Genomic DNA, 14,758 nt, shown 5'->3' on the forward strand with positions numbered 1-14,758 from the left:
ATCTATCATCTCTAGACGTTTGATGCAAAGAAATAAGTAGAGGTCTAATTACTACCACTACCGTATTTGTCGATCAAACGAAACTATATGGTTGCAGAGGTATTTTCAAACTTCGAACACCTGTGATGTATATGTGCAGATTTAAGCGACAAATGAAAATTTGTACGTAGGCCGGGATTCGATCTCAGATCTGTTACTCACTAGGCAGGTGCACTAACCGCTATGCCACTCAGGCACAGTGGCTTTGCCCAATGTACGGTCTACCCTAGCATGGCCCCCTCCTCAATACAAATTCCCATTCACGCCTCGGCCTTCTACGTATTCGCCCTAAACATGAACAACATTGCGAAGGCTCTCGAAGTGTATTGGAAAAGCATTCAGCATCGAACGAATGGAAACACAGGCATAAGTGCTTTAATCAAATGAAACTATGTGATTCCAGAGTCCTTTTCAAATCTCAAACATCTGTGACGTATACAGGCAGATTTAAGGGACAATGAAGACTTGTAACAAGGTCAGGGTTCGAACCCGGGTCTCCTGCTTTGCATGTTTTTCGAGTTCAGGGGGAATACTAAGGGGGGTGAGGCATGAATGGGGATTTGGAGTGAGGAGGGAGGCATGCTAGGGTGGCCCATGGAGCTATGCAAAGCCAGAGTGACGGGGTGGTGTAGTAGTTCGCGCATCTGCCTCGTGAGCAAGACACCTGTATTCGAATCAGACCCAGCCTTTGTACAAACTTTCATTCGTCGATTGAGTGGATGACATTGGAAGTTCACTGAGGCTTTTTGCGGATGATGCTGTGGTATATCGAGAGGTTGTAACAATGGAAAATTGTACTGTAATTCAGGAGGATCTGCAGCGAATTGACGCATGGTGCAGGGAATGGCAATTGAATCTCAATGTAGACAAGTGTAATGTGCTGCGAATACAAAGAAAGATAGTTCCCTTATCATTTAGCTACAAAATAGCACGTCAGCAACTGGAAGCAGTTAATTCCATAAATTATATGAAGTACGCATTAGTAGTGATTTAAAATGGAATGACCATATAAAGTTGATCGTCGGTAAAGCAGATGCCAGACTGAGATTCATTGGAAGAATCCTAAGGAAATACAATCCGAAAACAAGGGAAGTAGGTTACAGTACACTTGTTCGCCCACTGCTTGAATACTGCTCAGCAGTGTGGGATCCGTACCAGATAGGGTTGATACAAGAGAGAGAGAAGATCCAACGGAGAGCAGCGCGCTTCGTTACAGGATCATTTAGTAATCGCGAAAGCGTTACGGAGATGATAGATAAACTCCAGTGGAAGACTCTGCAGGAGAGACGCTCAGTAGCTCGGTACGGGCTTTTGTTAAAGTTTCGAGAACGTACCTTCACCGAAGAGTCAAGCAGTACATTGCTCCCTCCTACGTATATCTCGCGAAGAGATCATGAGGATAAAATCAGAGAGGTTAGAGCCCACACAGAAACATACCGACAATCCTTCTTTCCACGAACAATACGAGACTGGAATAGAAGGGAGAACCGATAGAGGTACTCAGGGTACCCTCCGCCACACACAGTCAGGTGGCTTGCGGAGTATGGATGTAGATGTAGGTGTAGATGCATGTATACGTCGCATTTATTAAGTCTCTCTCGTGAAGTGAGTGCCACGTGTGTCTGGAAAAGAGAACAGGTCAATTCTATTTACAAAATTGATAAAAGAATTGATGCACAGAATTATAGAAGAATACCGCTGGCATAGGTCTCTTGTAGGATCCTATATTTTAAGTTCGAACGTTTTAAGTACCTAAAAGAAAAGTAGCATCCCTCAAAGAATCTGCATGTGTTCAGTACTAGTGTTAAACTCAAATAGCTGAAGTCACACATGATACCTAGCAGGCAAGAGATGCAGCAAAACAGGTAGATTCCGTCTTCCTACATTTCAGAAATTCGCTCGACAGTGTACTACATTATCAAATGATAACTAAAATACGATCCTACTAAATATCTTCTTAGAAATCACTCTTGCTTAGAGCTGTAAAACTACCGTAGGCTACCGTAAGTAAGCGTAAACTACGATAGTTTTCCTAGTAACCTCCTTCAGTGAAGATCGTAACTGCGTTACCTGGACATTATGTGTGTTGCATATCTATCGGGCATTGCCTCATTTCGATTTCTTTGTCTGCGTGTACGATCACTGTCTTACTAGCTTCTCCGAGATCACTGTCTTACTAGGTTCTCCGAGAAACAAGAAACGATGAGCCGTCTAGAAACTGAGTGAGGATATATAAAGGGCTGCGTAACGTACGGAATATTTTTGTTCTACATTATCCTCCTGTCTGTTACTAAAAATAAGTATTTACAGCAAAATGGAAATTGTCAATGATTAGCTCTGGTTTTATTCATAAACTGTTGATTTGTAACGTGAAACAGAGGGATGCAGTAGTAAAAATAAAAATGTAGAGATTTATGAAATAGCGTTAGAAAAAGCAGTTTCCTCCACAGGAAGATAAAATAAAAACAAAGCGCAAAACAAAAACATTTATAACATCGATTCAACTACTTTGTCGAGCTTATATAAAAGATGTTTCTGTTATTCATAAATAACATATCAATAATAATAGGGAATTCTTGCCCTTGCTTATGATCAAGAACGTTCTACTAAACCAAAAAATAGCAAAAATTATAAAGATTTCTTGTTTTAGCATATGTCAACTTTGCTTGTATCAGAAATAAATGTTTTGGTCACATAAAGCTGTGGAAGTTACACGATCATCTAGTTTTTATTACTTATATTTTGCGAGGCTATAAAGTACTCAGCGGACTAATACTGAACGAAATGCAGTTCTGATTATGTACAAAACGAACAAACAAGAAATAAACAGTAGTCGTTGGACGCCCCCCCCTTTTCGCTTATAAATTCATTCATATTTATTTCCCTACCAGTGCTACCTATACTACGGGTAATCCTACCATTTATTACATCATTCATGCATTGTACCAGAACTAATGGTAGAGCTCAAATCTAGAGTTTCCCGAAGAATGTTTAACTAATAGAACCCAATACGTTATACGAAACAGAGAATGTTCAAGTGGAACGAAGTTAACATCGTGTATACCCCAAGAAAGTGTAGTGACGCCGCTGATGCAGCTAATATTCGTAACAGACTTAGCAGGTACGGTCAGAACATCATCAAATTAACGTGTATATGAAGGTTGTCACGGCCTGTCAGTGCAACAAAACCTTCCAGTGTGAAGGGTAGGAAATCTTTTTATTGGATTCCCGCCATTATGTTAACTGTTCTTTCAGATTTTAAAAGCAGTCTTGCGGCTGGCATAAAGACTTCATACCAAAAGTGTTCATGTCAGACGAGACACATAGAAGCAAGCGTACTTTGTGCCTAGATTTTCCTCGGAAAATAGTGATGGGACCGTCATTCTTCATCATTTGTATAAATAACCAGGGGGATAACATCGCCAGCTCTGTAAGGCTGTTGCCGTATTCAGTTCGACCTATCGAAACCTGCCCCGAAATTTTTTGTATAGGTTGAATGTACCGAAAGAAACACAGCGTCAAAAATTTAGCTCCCAAGACACACTGCAAGTGTTTTTAAAAATATGTTGAAATTTGCCAAATTCATAGGTCGCAAGGCGGTAGGAGAAACGTACACCCCCGCCGTAGCTGCAGCAGGAAGCGCATGCGGAACACGGCGGGCACATGGCCTTGGTTGACGGCACATCGAGAAACAGATTAACACAGGACTACGCCATTGTAATTTATATAGCGAAATTCAGTTTCTGTTGATAGTTTCTCTGAGACAGTTGTTCACAATTAGTGTTCTCTCGAATTTGCAACTCATTTAATGTCCATAACCATTAGCAGTTGTCTTTGAGGTATCACTAAATGTTAAAAAAGCAAATCAAACTAAATTAATTTAGTTTTGTTTGCGGTTTCTTGGTATATGCGTGCTTATAGCACCTGTCTTTGTGCAGGCTGCAGAGTATCACATGAATGTGGAATCCAGTTATTGTTTTCAACCTCGCAATGTTGAAACACAAAGAATGTGGTATGAATCTAAATCAACTACTTCTCCTGAAGTCCAACGTATGTTTTATTTATCAGTTAATTTCTTGGACATTTCTTTAGAAACTGTAGAAATAGAAGAAACAGAAAAGAACTTAGATGATTCCATGAATTGTCGTCCTAACGATAATTTTTGTGCCAATTAAAGTCCTGAACAAAAAATAGAATGCTTTTCAAGCTCAAAGAAAACAATTAAGTGCACAGCTTCCAGTGAGAAAGAAAAGGCTGTAAATACTTTGGTTAAACGAGGGAGTGAGAAATGCATAAACTTAAGCAATGTGCAAAGTCGATTTATTTTTGAAAAAACTGAAAAAGACTTGTATAAATGGTAGAAATATTTACCGGCGGCACGAAATGTGCACCATCTCAAAAGTGTTAAAGAAAAACTATTCGCAAGATTTAGAACTGCTCGTGTATGTGAGTGCCCCGTTACCGAAGGAAATCTATGAAACTGGATGCTCCGAATTACAAATGAGATGAACATTACTGATTTCCAGGCATCCTAGAACTAGTTAAATAGAATCAGGAAATTTTACGGAAAAGGAAGTCGCAAAATTGCCAAACTTATCTGAAGTAAATGTGTAGGGGAGATGTCATTAACAGGTGATATTACAGGGAAATTCATAGCTGAAGTGAAACGAAGCTTTTTGTTATCCCCAAAAACTGCGTATAAAGCCGATCAGTCAGATATCGTGCAAATCACTCTTTATAATTTTTGGCGAAAAAATGACAGTCACTTGTTCAGTCGATGAATTCTATGACACATCCATATACAATGCCAGTGGTAAGCATCAACAGATTATTGGCTCAACACAAGTGGCTCTGAGCACTATGGGACTTAACTGCTGTGGTCATCAGTCCCCTAGAACTTAGAACTACTTAAACCTAACTAACCTAAGGACATCACACAACACCCAGCCATCACGAGGCAGAGAAAATCCCTGACCCCGCCGGGAATCGAACCCGGGAACCCGGGCGCGGGAGGCGAGAACGCTACCACACGACCACGAGATGCGGGCGCTTAACACAAGTCTTGTAATCAACGTAACGAAGTCTGGAAAATTAAGCGAGATTAATTTTGAATGTTACATCCTAATCGCCTCCTTATCATTTGCGTAAAATTATTTATTGCTTTTGAAGGTCGCCTGGTTTGGACGTAATGACACCTCGTCTATAGGAGGACGATGAAATATAAATCGGATACCACTCGGAGCCAATAATGTGCTTCAGCCTATGAATAAAAAAAATAGGTTTCACAGTGTAAAGCATTTATCAGAAAACTATCTGACCATGTAAGTGCGATAATACCACTCGACAATTTCCAGTGTGAAATGATGCATGAATCGTATTGTGCATCACAGAAAGCTACATCCTTGAAAGGTAGGTAGCTTCGTAGTACAAGTCAAGAAGCACATTCTCTCTTCCCCATACGTTTCTGGAGAAGTGTCTGATGATCATAGAGTGATAGCGAAATCAGAGAAATTATAGCTTTCATGGAAGTTGTTTTCTTATCACCCAATGCGTGACTGAATTAGTCTTGATGAAGTGGCCCACAAAGATGAAAAGTAGAGGCTGATGCAAGTATTTGGACCTGCAAATTTATTACTGGCTATAAATTTGTGAGTTTAGAAAGGATATAAGTAACGGAATTTCACTAATCGTGGGTTTAGAGTATATTAGCAAGAATACGTAATTAAACTGGGGGTGGACATGATGCAAAACTTAGTACATAGATCTGAAACCTCTGGCAGGAACATGACTCTAACCTGGTTGGACATCGAGTCAAATGTTGTAACATTCCATGAGGCTTCAACTGTATGCCAGAGTTTTCCAGTTGTAGTGCCTGTCGAGTGCTGACTTGCCAGTGTTTCGACAATCCATGACCAGATGTTCTGAATGGATGAGAGATTTCGATAACGTGGTAGCCAGGGCAACTCTCTAACACCACCTGTGAATCGAGATCGAGCTGGACAGCACGGCCAACATGTGCTCGTACGTTACCTTGTTAGAATATAAGGTAACGGAGACCTCGAAGACAGGGCACAGCCATCCGTCTTAAGACGTCAGAAACGCAACGCGTGCTGTCCAAACTGCTGGCTGTGCGAACCGTAGATGATAGTGTTGTGTACCCAATGTCACCCTATACCACCAAGCCAACTGCTGGGCGGGTATGACGATAACGAATGCAGTCTCTTCACATTCGTACTCCTCGGAGTCTCCATGTACATAACGTCCATTGTAATGCTGTACCCAGATACAGGACGCCTCTGGAAAGCTGACGTGATGCCGCTCTTGTGTCCTGTGTCGTTGGGCGTACTTCCATCCGCAAGCCGCCTCCTGCTGCAGGATCAAGGGAAGCCTTAACAATTGACGCCATGCTGACAGTGTGTGGCGCTCCAGTCGTTGTCGCATTGCACGCGTGGATATTGCAAACAAATCCATTTTCTGATTTGAGGTAAGTGATCTGACATGTGACTGCACGATCTTCGTGGCAGAGCATACAATGTGTATCCTCTCAGGCGCTAGTTACGTGAGATCCTGAACACATCAATTCCATACAGACATGGCAGTCGTCGTATCCCAACCAACACGATCATCAACATTGAGATACTACAAATTGCAGTGTAGGTAGATCATGATCCAGCTGCTGTCGAATCCGACACTTAGTGTAGACGTTGTCCTCCTTACAAGAAGAAAAACACCATTTTCTCGCAAACAAACCAATATTCAAATGCAGTTTCCAAATGGTAAATCTACTGTGTAATGTTTCCTTAAATACAGAAAGTAGATGGCGTTACTTGTATGTACTTCATGCAGTTTCTCTGAAATGCAAATGATTTGCACATCCAAGAATAAACACTTAATGCTAATTTTACGTTGTGGCATCATGTACAATACCACCTCACGCGTGTGATAACCAATGAACCGCGCCCTCCGAGCCACGCCTCCAGCGGCTCCGCACCACGAATGCCCTCCGCGCCGCGATTTGGAACGCAGCCACATCCCACTCGCTGTCGGAGCCACTTCGCTACGTGACGAAACGCATCGCTGCCTAGTCGTGGCTCCAGCACCATCGTTTGTGCTTTAGTTCAGAGAGCCTCTTCCTAGTTGCAATGAGTCTTCATGTACTTGGAGAAACAAGCTTTTCTACAACGCCAGTTGCCACACCACTTTGTAGCCTACGAAGTCGTACACAGCAGAGGTTTGTTGCAAAACGCCTTCAAGGTGTCGCAGTTGTAATGATCAGCATGTAACATACCATTTCCGGGCCGCTCCCGTCGGTATGGGGCCTATTCTCCGGCCTTAAGATAATGCACCGGCCTCCCCATAAGTGGCTAAATATGTGATGGTCCGAGCCGGACCTGTTGTTTTCAAAGGCGATGATGGCCGTTGTTTCTTAACACATTTTGGCAATTAAAGTGCCGAAAATGTTGGCTGGAGGCAGCGCCTTAGGCCAGTACTGTGAGCGATAGCGGCATGTGCCTAAGTGAAGCAAGTTGCCAACAAGGCACTGTACAAGCTGGTCGTGGCTTCGTAATGGAGTGGGCTGTGTTTACATGAAATGACCTGCGTTCTCAGGTCCAACTGAATCGATCATTGTCTGGAAATAGGTATGTTCGGCAACCTGGAGACCATTTGCAGCCATTCGTAGACTTCATGTTCACGAACAACCAATAATTTTTATGGATGACAATGTGCCCTGTCACTGGGCCACAATTGTTGGCGATTGGTTTGAAGAATATCTGGATAATTCGAGTGAATGTTTTGGCCACCCAGATCGTCCAACATGAATCCCATCGTGCATTTACGGGACATATTCGAGAGGTCAGTTCGTACACAAAATCCTGCACCGGCAACAGCTGGAAGACTATAGAGGCAGCATGACTCAATATTTTTGCAGGAGACTTCCTATGACTTGTTGAGTCCATGAGTTGCCGGACCACAACTGGAGAAAGGACCTCCGTCGCTATATTAGGAGGTAGACTTGTAATAGATCGGTAAATATGCGGCCCCAGATTTCGCAGGATTCTGGAACAGAAATTGTGTTCGAATATTATGAATTACCTCGAAGAATACGGTCTATTGACACACGGTCAACATGGGTTTAGAAAACATCGTTCTTGTGAAACACAACTAGCTCTTTATCCGCATGAAGTGTTGAGTGCTATTGATAAGGGATTTCAGATCGATTCCGTATATCTGGATTTCCAGAGGGCTTTTGACACTGTACCACACAAGCGGCTTATAGAAAAACTGCGTGCTTATGGAATATCGTCTCAGTTATGTTACCGGATTTGCGACTTCCTGTCAGAGAGGTCACAGTTCGTAGTAACTGACGGAAAGTCATAGAGTAAAACAGAAGTGATTTCTGGCGTTCCCCCAAGGTTGAGTTATAGGCCCTTTGCTGTTCCTTATCTATATAAACGACTTGGGACACAATCTGAGGAGCCGTCTTACGTTCTTTGCAGATGACACTGTCGTTTATGGAGTAATAAAGTCATCAGAAGATCAAAACAAATTGCAAAACGATTTAGAAAAGAATGGTGCGAAAAGTGGCAGTTGGCCCTAAATAATGAAAAGTTTGAGGTCATCAAGATGAGTGCTAAAAAGAATCCGTTAAACTTCGGTTACACGATAAATCAGTCAAATATAAAGGCCTTAAATTCAACTAAATACCTCGGAATTACAATTACGAACAACGTAAATTGGAAGGAACGCATAGAAAATGTGGGGAAGGCTAACCAAAGACTGCGTTTTATTGGCAGGACACTTAGAAAATGTAACAGATCTACTACTCAGATTGCCTACACTACGCTTGTCCATTCTTTTGGAATACTGCTGCGTGGTGTGGGACTGGCGGAGTGCATCGAAAAAGTTCAAAGAAGGGCAGCACGTTTTGTATTATCGCGAAATATGGGATAGAGAATCATTGAAATGACACAGGATTTGGGCTAGACATCATTAAAAGAAAGGCGTTTTTCGTTGCAACGGAATCTTCTCACGAAATTCCAATCACCATTTTTCTCCTCCGAATGCGAAAATATTTTGATGACACCGACCTACATAGGGAGAAACGATCACCACGATAAAACAAGGGAAATCAAAGCTCGTAAGGGAAGATATAGGTGTTCGTTCTTTCCACGCGCTGTACGAGATTGGAATAATAGAGAATTGTGAAGGTGGTTCGATGACCCCTCTGCCAGGCACTTAATTGTGATTTGCAGAGTATCCATGTAGATGTAGAGACCAGTAGTAGCTCTTGAGCAGAGCAGTTTGACAACGATTGGATGAGGAGGATGTCTACGGGCAATAAATTACGTAATTTGTTTCACGAGCCTCCGCACGGCGCACTCTATCCCTGGCCACGAGTGAGCTTCGCGCTGTGCTTCGGAATCTCCTATAGCCGACAGATTAGAAGGAGCGTTTCTAGGTGTGTTAGTACGGTACCTTCGTATTCATCTTGTCGTTCTGATTTCAAAATTCAATCATTTGGTTATGTCACAATGACAATTATTGGCTACCTTCGTGGCGTTGAACTTTATTCTGTGTGTATAGTGCATGAAAGCATCAAGTGAGGCGGACTAGCGATACTCACGTGGGGTAGTGGTCGATCTTCTCGCAGAAGGTGGCGCCCGGCTTGGCGCAGGACGGCGTCTTGCCGGGAGGCGCGGGCAGGAAGGGGTAGCTGCGGCATCCGCCGTAGTGGTCGCACTGGGGGCTCGACGCCAGCGGGGTTGCCGCCAGCAGCACGCACAAAACCTGCAACCCAGCCCGGCACTGCACTAACTCGACACACCCTTTGCTTATGGAAAACTTTTAATACACTGCAGAAGAAAAACGCGACACTCTTAAGGAGAAAGACAAGGTAATTTTATTCACAAGTGAGATGTCATTGTAGGACTGTACAGAATAATAACGACATGTTACAGTAAAGGGTGTCCAAAGAATCGTACTAGTACACAGTGTATCGCCCTCCAGCTGCAACACAGAGGTGTAGTCTCGCATGCAAACGATCGCAAATATGCCGAATGGTATCCTGCAATTGATTGTCCCAGGCGTCTTGCGCCTTTTCTTGCGGTTCGGCACTGGTTGCTACAGGCCCCGGAGAACGAGCAAGTTCTTGCATAATCATGTTTCAACGTGTTCAATTGGCGACAGATCTGGTCATCTTCTTGGCCAGGGCACATCACGTAGAGCAAGTTGCGTCGCAACAGCCGTATGTGGGCGTGCATTGTCCTGCTGATAAAGTATATCATCTTCCTGTCGAAGAAATGGCCGTAGCATGGGGACAACACCGTTTGCACTGGTTGCTTTACTCTGGAAAAGCACCAAATGCAACCGCGAGCTGTAACTAACGGTTCCCCACACCATGAAGCCTCGTGTAGGACTTGTGGGTCGTGGGCGAATGCACTCTGGAAAGAGACACCTCACCAGTTCTACGCCAAATACGTGTACATCAATCAATCGTAAACAGACGGAAGTACTCTCATCACTAAAGACGATAGAGCACAATTCCACTCTCCAGTCAGATCTTTCACGTCATCAGATTTGCCATTCTTGCTGGTGTCAATGGTAATCTGCCCAAAGATACAAATGATCTTAAGCCTGCTGCAAGCACCAAGTTCCCAATGTTCGCTGATGACACAGCATGCGCAACGGATAGTTGGGTTTTGTCCCTGGATGATGTTCGGTCGGCCACTGATTCTCGCACAGTGCTACGCGGACGTCCAGAACCTGGTCTTTAGGTGTGAGGTTGATCCACAGACCACCATCAAAAGCAGCGGCACGCTACCAGTACTCTGTGCTAAATATGTGCAGCAATGCATAAATGCCGCTCGGGATTAGCCGAGCGGTCTGAGGCGCTGCACTCATGGACTGTGCGGCTGGTCCCGACGGAGGTTCGAGTCCTCCCTCGGGCATGGGTGTGTGTGTTCGTCCTTAGGATAATCTAGGTTAAGTAGTGTGTAAGCTTAGGGACTGGTGATCTTAGCAATTAAGTCCCATTAGATTTCACAGACTTTTTTTGAACAATCCATAGATACGTCATTCCATCTTCCAGAGGCCCACAGTGCGTCGCTTAGCAACAGGAGTATGTACGTACTGGTGGGGCATAGTTTTACCCGCGAATGAATGCTGCAAACTTTGTTCATCTTCAAACTCGGTGCAGTTACTGCCTATAGACTCAAAACAGCGGGTGCAGACTGGCTTCTTAAGCACCTTCTGATCGCCGATGACCGTCGCAAGTGAATCTCTAACATAAGAACTCTTCAGTATGCATATGTTATACCCTGGTGCCACTGAACACAGTCCTTGAGAGTGCTGTATTTTTTCCCCGGCAGTTTATATCATTTCCTTGTCATCACGAGTGCCAGCCCAGTCCGCTATTATACTCTCCACGAGCAGTTTTCATTTGGAAGGTGAGGGTGTTTTATTTGAGCTGGTCTTTTCCAGAATTCTCCTAAATGGCTAATAGTTGGAGCCGAATACTCTCATTTATCGTTCAGTAACTTCTCGAGTTTGGCTTGTGGGTTCCAACATCATTGGCAGAGAAACTTACGAAAGTCCTCCCGGGAGGAAGCACGATACGGGAGCTCCAGAAGCGAGAGCAGGAAAGGGTGAACGTAAATGCCTACGTGATGCTCCTGATTCTGACTGATTGTAAAGCTTCAGAGTTAAATAACTTTGTGGAGCGGTTTGGAAGAGATCGGGGATCAGTCAGCAGTCCTCGTGGAGCGTTCAAGTAGTGTGCGCCCTGGTGTGAAAGTGGAGTTTAAATGGTATATTTCAGAAGTGGAGAGAAGGTGATCCTTCGTGATAAGGAGGGAGAGATTATTATTTAACGTCCCGTCGGCACTGAGATCATTAGAGACAGAACACAACCTCTGATTAGGGAAGGATGAAGAGGGAAGTCGGCCGTACCCTTTTAAAGGAACCATCCAGGCATTTGCCTGCAGCGGTTTAGTAGGAAAATCATGGAAAACCTAAATCTGGATGGATGGACGCCGGTTTGAACCGTTGTCCTGCCAAATGCGAGTCCAGTGTGCTAAACACTCCGCCACCTCACTCGGTCCTCCGTGGTCAGTCGAGTTATGTCTTCCAGTGCAGAAAGCTGAGAGAACTGGCAAGGGCGTTCCCCGCATGTGCGTGTGGATTGCTCAACTGTTTTACAATTTCGGTGAGTGCTGTTTTTTGGTAGGTGTGCTGACGCTCAATAGGCGTCAAATGAGAGGCGAAACTCGAACTTTCGATGACTACCAATCGTCGTCATAGTCGTGACTAAACAAAATGGCCAGCGTCGGGACAGTGTTTCCGGAATCCGCGGAGAGTCCTAGCTATTCGAATATCTAGGAAACAAAGCAGTCGCAAGGCGGCACCACACTCACCGTCACGTTTTAAGGACCTTAAAATCTGAAACTTTCTGGTACATTAAAACCGTGTGTCGGACCGCGAATCGAACCCGGGGCCTTTGCCTTTAGCAGCCAAGCGCTCTGCCGAGTGAGCTTCCTAAGCATTACTCACGAATCGTCCTCACAGTGTTACTTTCCCCAGTACCGCATATCCTAACATTCAAACTCCTTAAGCATCCTCCTGTTCCCAAGCAGTAGCTAAACCATATCTCTGCCATTTTCTTTCTTCCATGAGTCCTTCTTCTGGAAGTTGGGAGATGAGATAGCTGTGAGAGTAGAGCGTGAGCAGTGCTTGGACAGCTCAATTAGTGGAGCACTTGCCCGCAAAAGGCACAGATTCTCGGTTCGAGTCCCGGTCCGGCACACAGCTTTAATCTGCCAGGAAATTTCGTAACAGCGCACCATCCGCTGCAGAGAGAAAAATCCAATTAGGAAAATTTATTTATTAATGACCTTTTTATTCTGAAATGTTCCAATCGTTTCCTGTTTTAAATTATTGGATGTAACCAAATTGTCTTATGACTTACATTGGAGTAGCAACGAGTGATGTGATGTTTTCCTAAACCCCTTAAGACAAATGCTGCAAAGATTCCTGTCAACAAGCGCCAAGCGATTTCTTTTGCCATCCTTAGCCATCCTATTTAATTCTACGTTCTTTATGGTCCCCGATGCCACAGGGTGTTACCTCTCAACATCTCTACTTTGCAACATGAATCTTACGTTTTTCGCAGAATGACTGGAACAAAATGCCTTACAATCAGTGATCACGCTTTGCAGACCATAGGAAAACGCTACTTTCTGAAAATGTATACAAAAGCTGTGGTATAAAGTCCATATTAAATCGAAAAGCACAGCTGCAGTAAGTAGCAGTGGAACACAATGATACCAGGGCGTTTTCTATCTGATGATACGTCTTCCACCTTACGCGTGAAATTATGTTCCTGAAAAGTTTTCCGTCGGACATTGACCGAAGATGCCAATTTTGTTGCAAGTATGAAACCTGTCACTGCGGTTCAAATGCTTCTGAGCACTATGGGACTTAACTTCTGAGGTCATCAGTCCTATAGAACTTAGAACTACTTAAACCTCACTAACCTAAGGACATCAGACACATCCATGCCCGAGGCAGGATTCGAACCTGCGACCGTCCGGTCGCGCGGTTCTAGACTGAAGCGCTAAGAGCCGCTCGACCACATCGGCCGGCCCCGTCACTGTGGCTTAGCACTCTCAGCTGCAAATGCTTGCGCTGACTACAAGTTGCGGTTTGCGGTTAACCCGCCAGTAAGCTACACGGGATGAGGTCTTTGTAGTCTGATCACTTTGCTGTTCTCAACAAGAGAAAGAAAGAACCGAATAACTCCAACAATTATTAACGTATAATTGAGATTTCACAGCAGTCTGTTCAAACTGCTGTGCGGAAACCAGCGGCACTGCAAGCCGCTTTGATATACAGGTTATTTAGAAAAAAGTATCCGAAGTTCTTGTATAAGAAAGTGCTGGTCAAAGCAGCTGTAAATTTTACTTCAGTCTAGAGCGGTGCAAACAGCCAGATAACGGAAATCTTGCGCAGTGGGACAGTGTTATGGTAATTCAAATATTAAGGGAAAGTAAATTTCTGGAGGGCGACATCACTAACACTGTCTGACCAATCATACAGAAATTATGGTGTCTTAATTATTTTCATTTTGCTTTATTAATGACTCTCTTATTCTGAAATATGTGGAATTGACTGATATAACGGGAAACAGGTATGCTGTTGGTAAATTTTGGAATTGTTATACGTCTGTGATAGGACCTTTTGGTCTGTTAATCAGTTGAAAGAATAAAACGGAAGCAGGCGTCAGGAAATGTCAAGCGATGGCATTAGGATTTCAAGTGCTCTTTGTAGTAAAGTTATATGTGTGATGGTGACGGCGTCTTGAAGGAATGGCGTTCATTTTCCAGCAAGGTAGAACAAAAAGTGAAAGGAACATGTGTAAAAAAGTGCTAGGGTCTTATCGAATTTTTGTATCTGCGGCGGAGACAGAAAAGGTCGCAGTTCCGGGTTCTGTTAGCGGCTTGCAGGAATAATTCCGTCACGTGTATTTGAAAATGCCTGTTATATGGTTGGTAGTTGGCCAAAGCAATGATTTTCGGTCTACGACGATTCTGTAGCAGATGCAGTATTGCCATTTCCGAAACCTAACAAACACCTCTTAATTTGATGAATAAAAATCAAACAAAGTGCGAAATGAAAGGTGGGTTGCGGAACTAATGACCAGAATGAAAAAAAAAAATTAATA

The 14,758-nt window shown here is 43.7% G+C and overlaps 1 protein-coding gene across 6 annotated transcripts in view; it reads right to left on the reverse strand.

Moving 5' to 3' along the window:
• Positions 1-14,758, reverse strand: part of LOC126285410 (protein spaetzle 5) — a 310,585-nt gene that overhangs the window by 95,075 nt on the left and 200,752 nt on the right. For 3 of the 6 annotated variants that reach the window (XM_049984767.1, XM_049984769.1, XM_049984771.1), the window contains exon 2: positions 9,665-9,828. In XM_049984767.1, coding sequence (XP_049840724.1) covers positions 9,665-9,828 — 164 coding nt within the window. Of the gene's footprint in view, positions 1-9,664; positions 9,847-14,758 lie in introns of all 6 variants that reach the window. The other 3 variants (XM_049984766.1, XM_049984770.1, XM_049984768.1) reach the window with 1 other exon arrangement.

This window comes from Schistocerca gregaria, chromosome 8 (assembly GCF_023897955.1).
Source record: "Schistocerca gregaria isolate iqSchGreg1 chromosome 8, iqSchGreg1.2, whole genome shotgun sequence".
Lineage (NCBI taxonomy): Eukaryota > Metazoa > Arthropoda > Insecta > Orthoptera > Acrididae > Schistocerca > Schistocerca gregaria.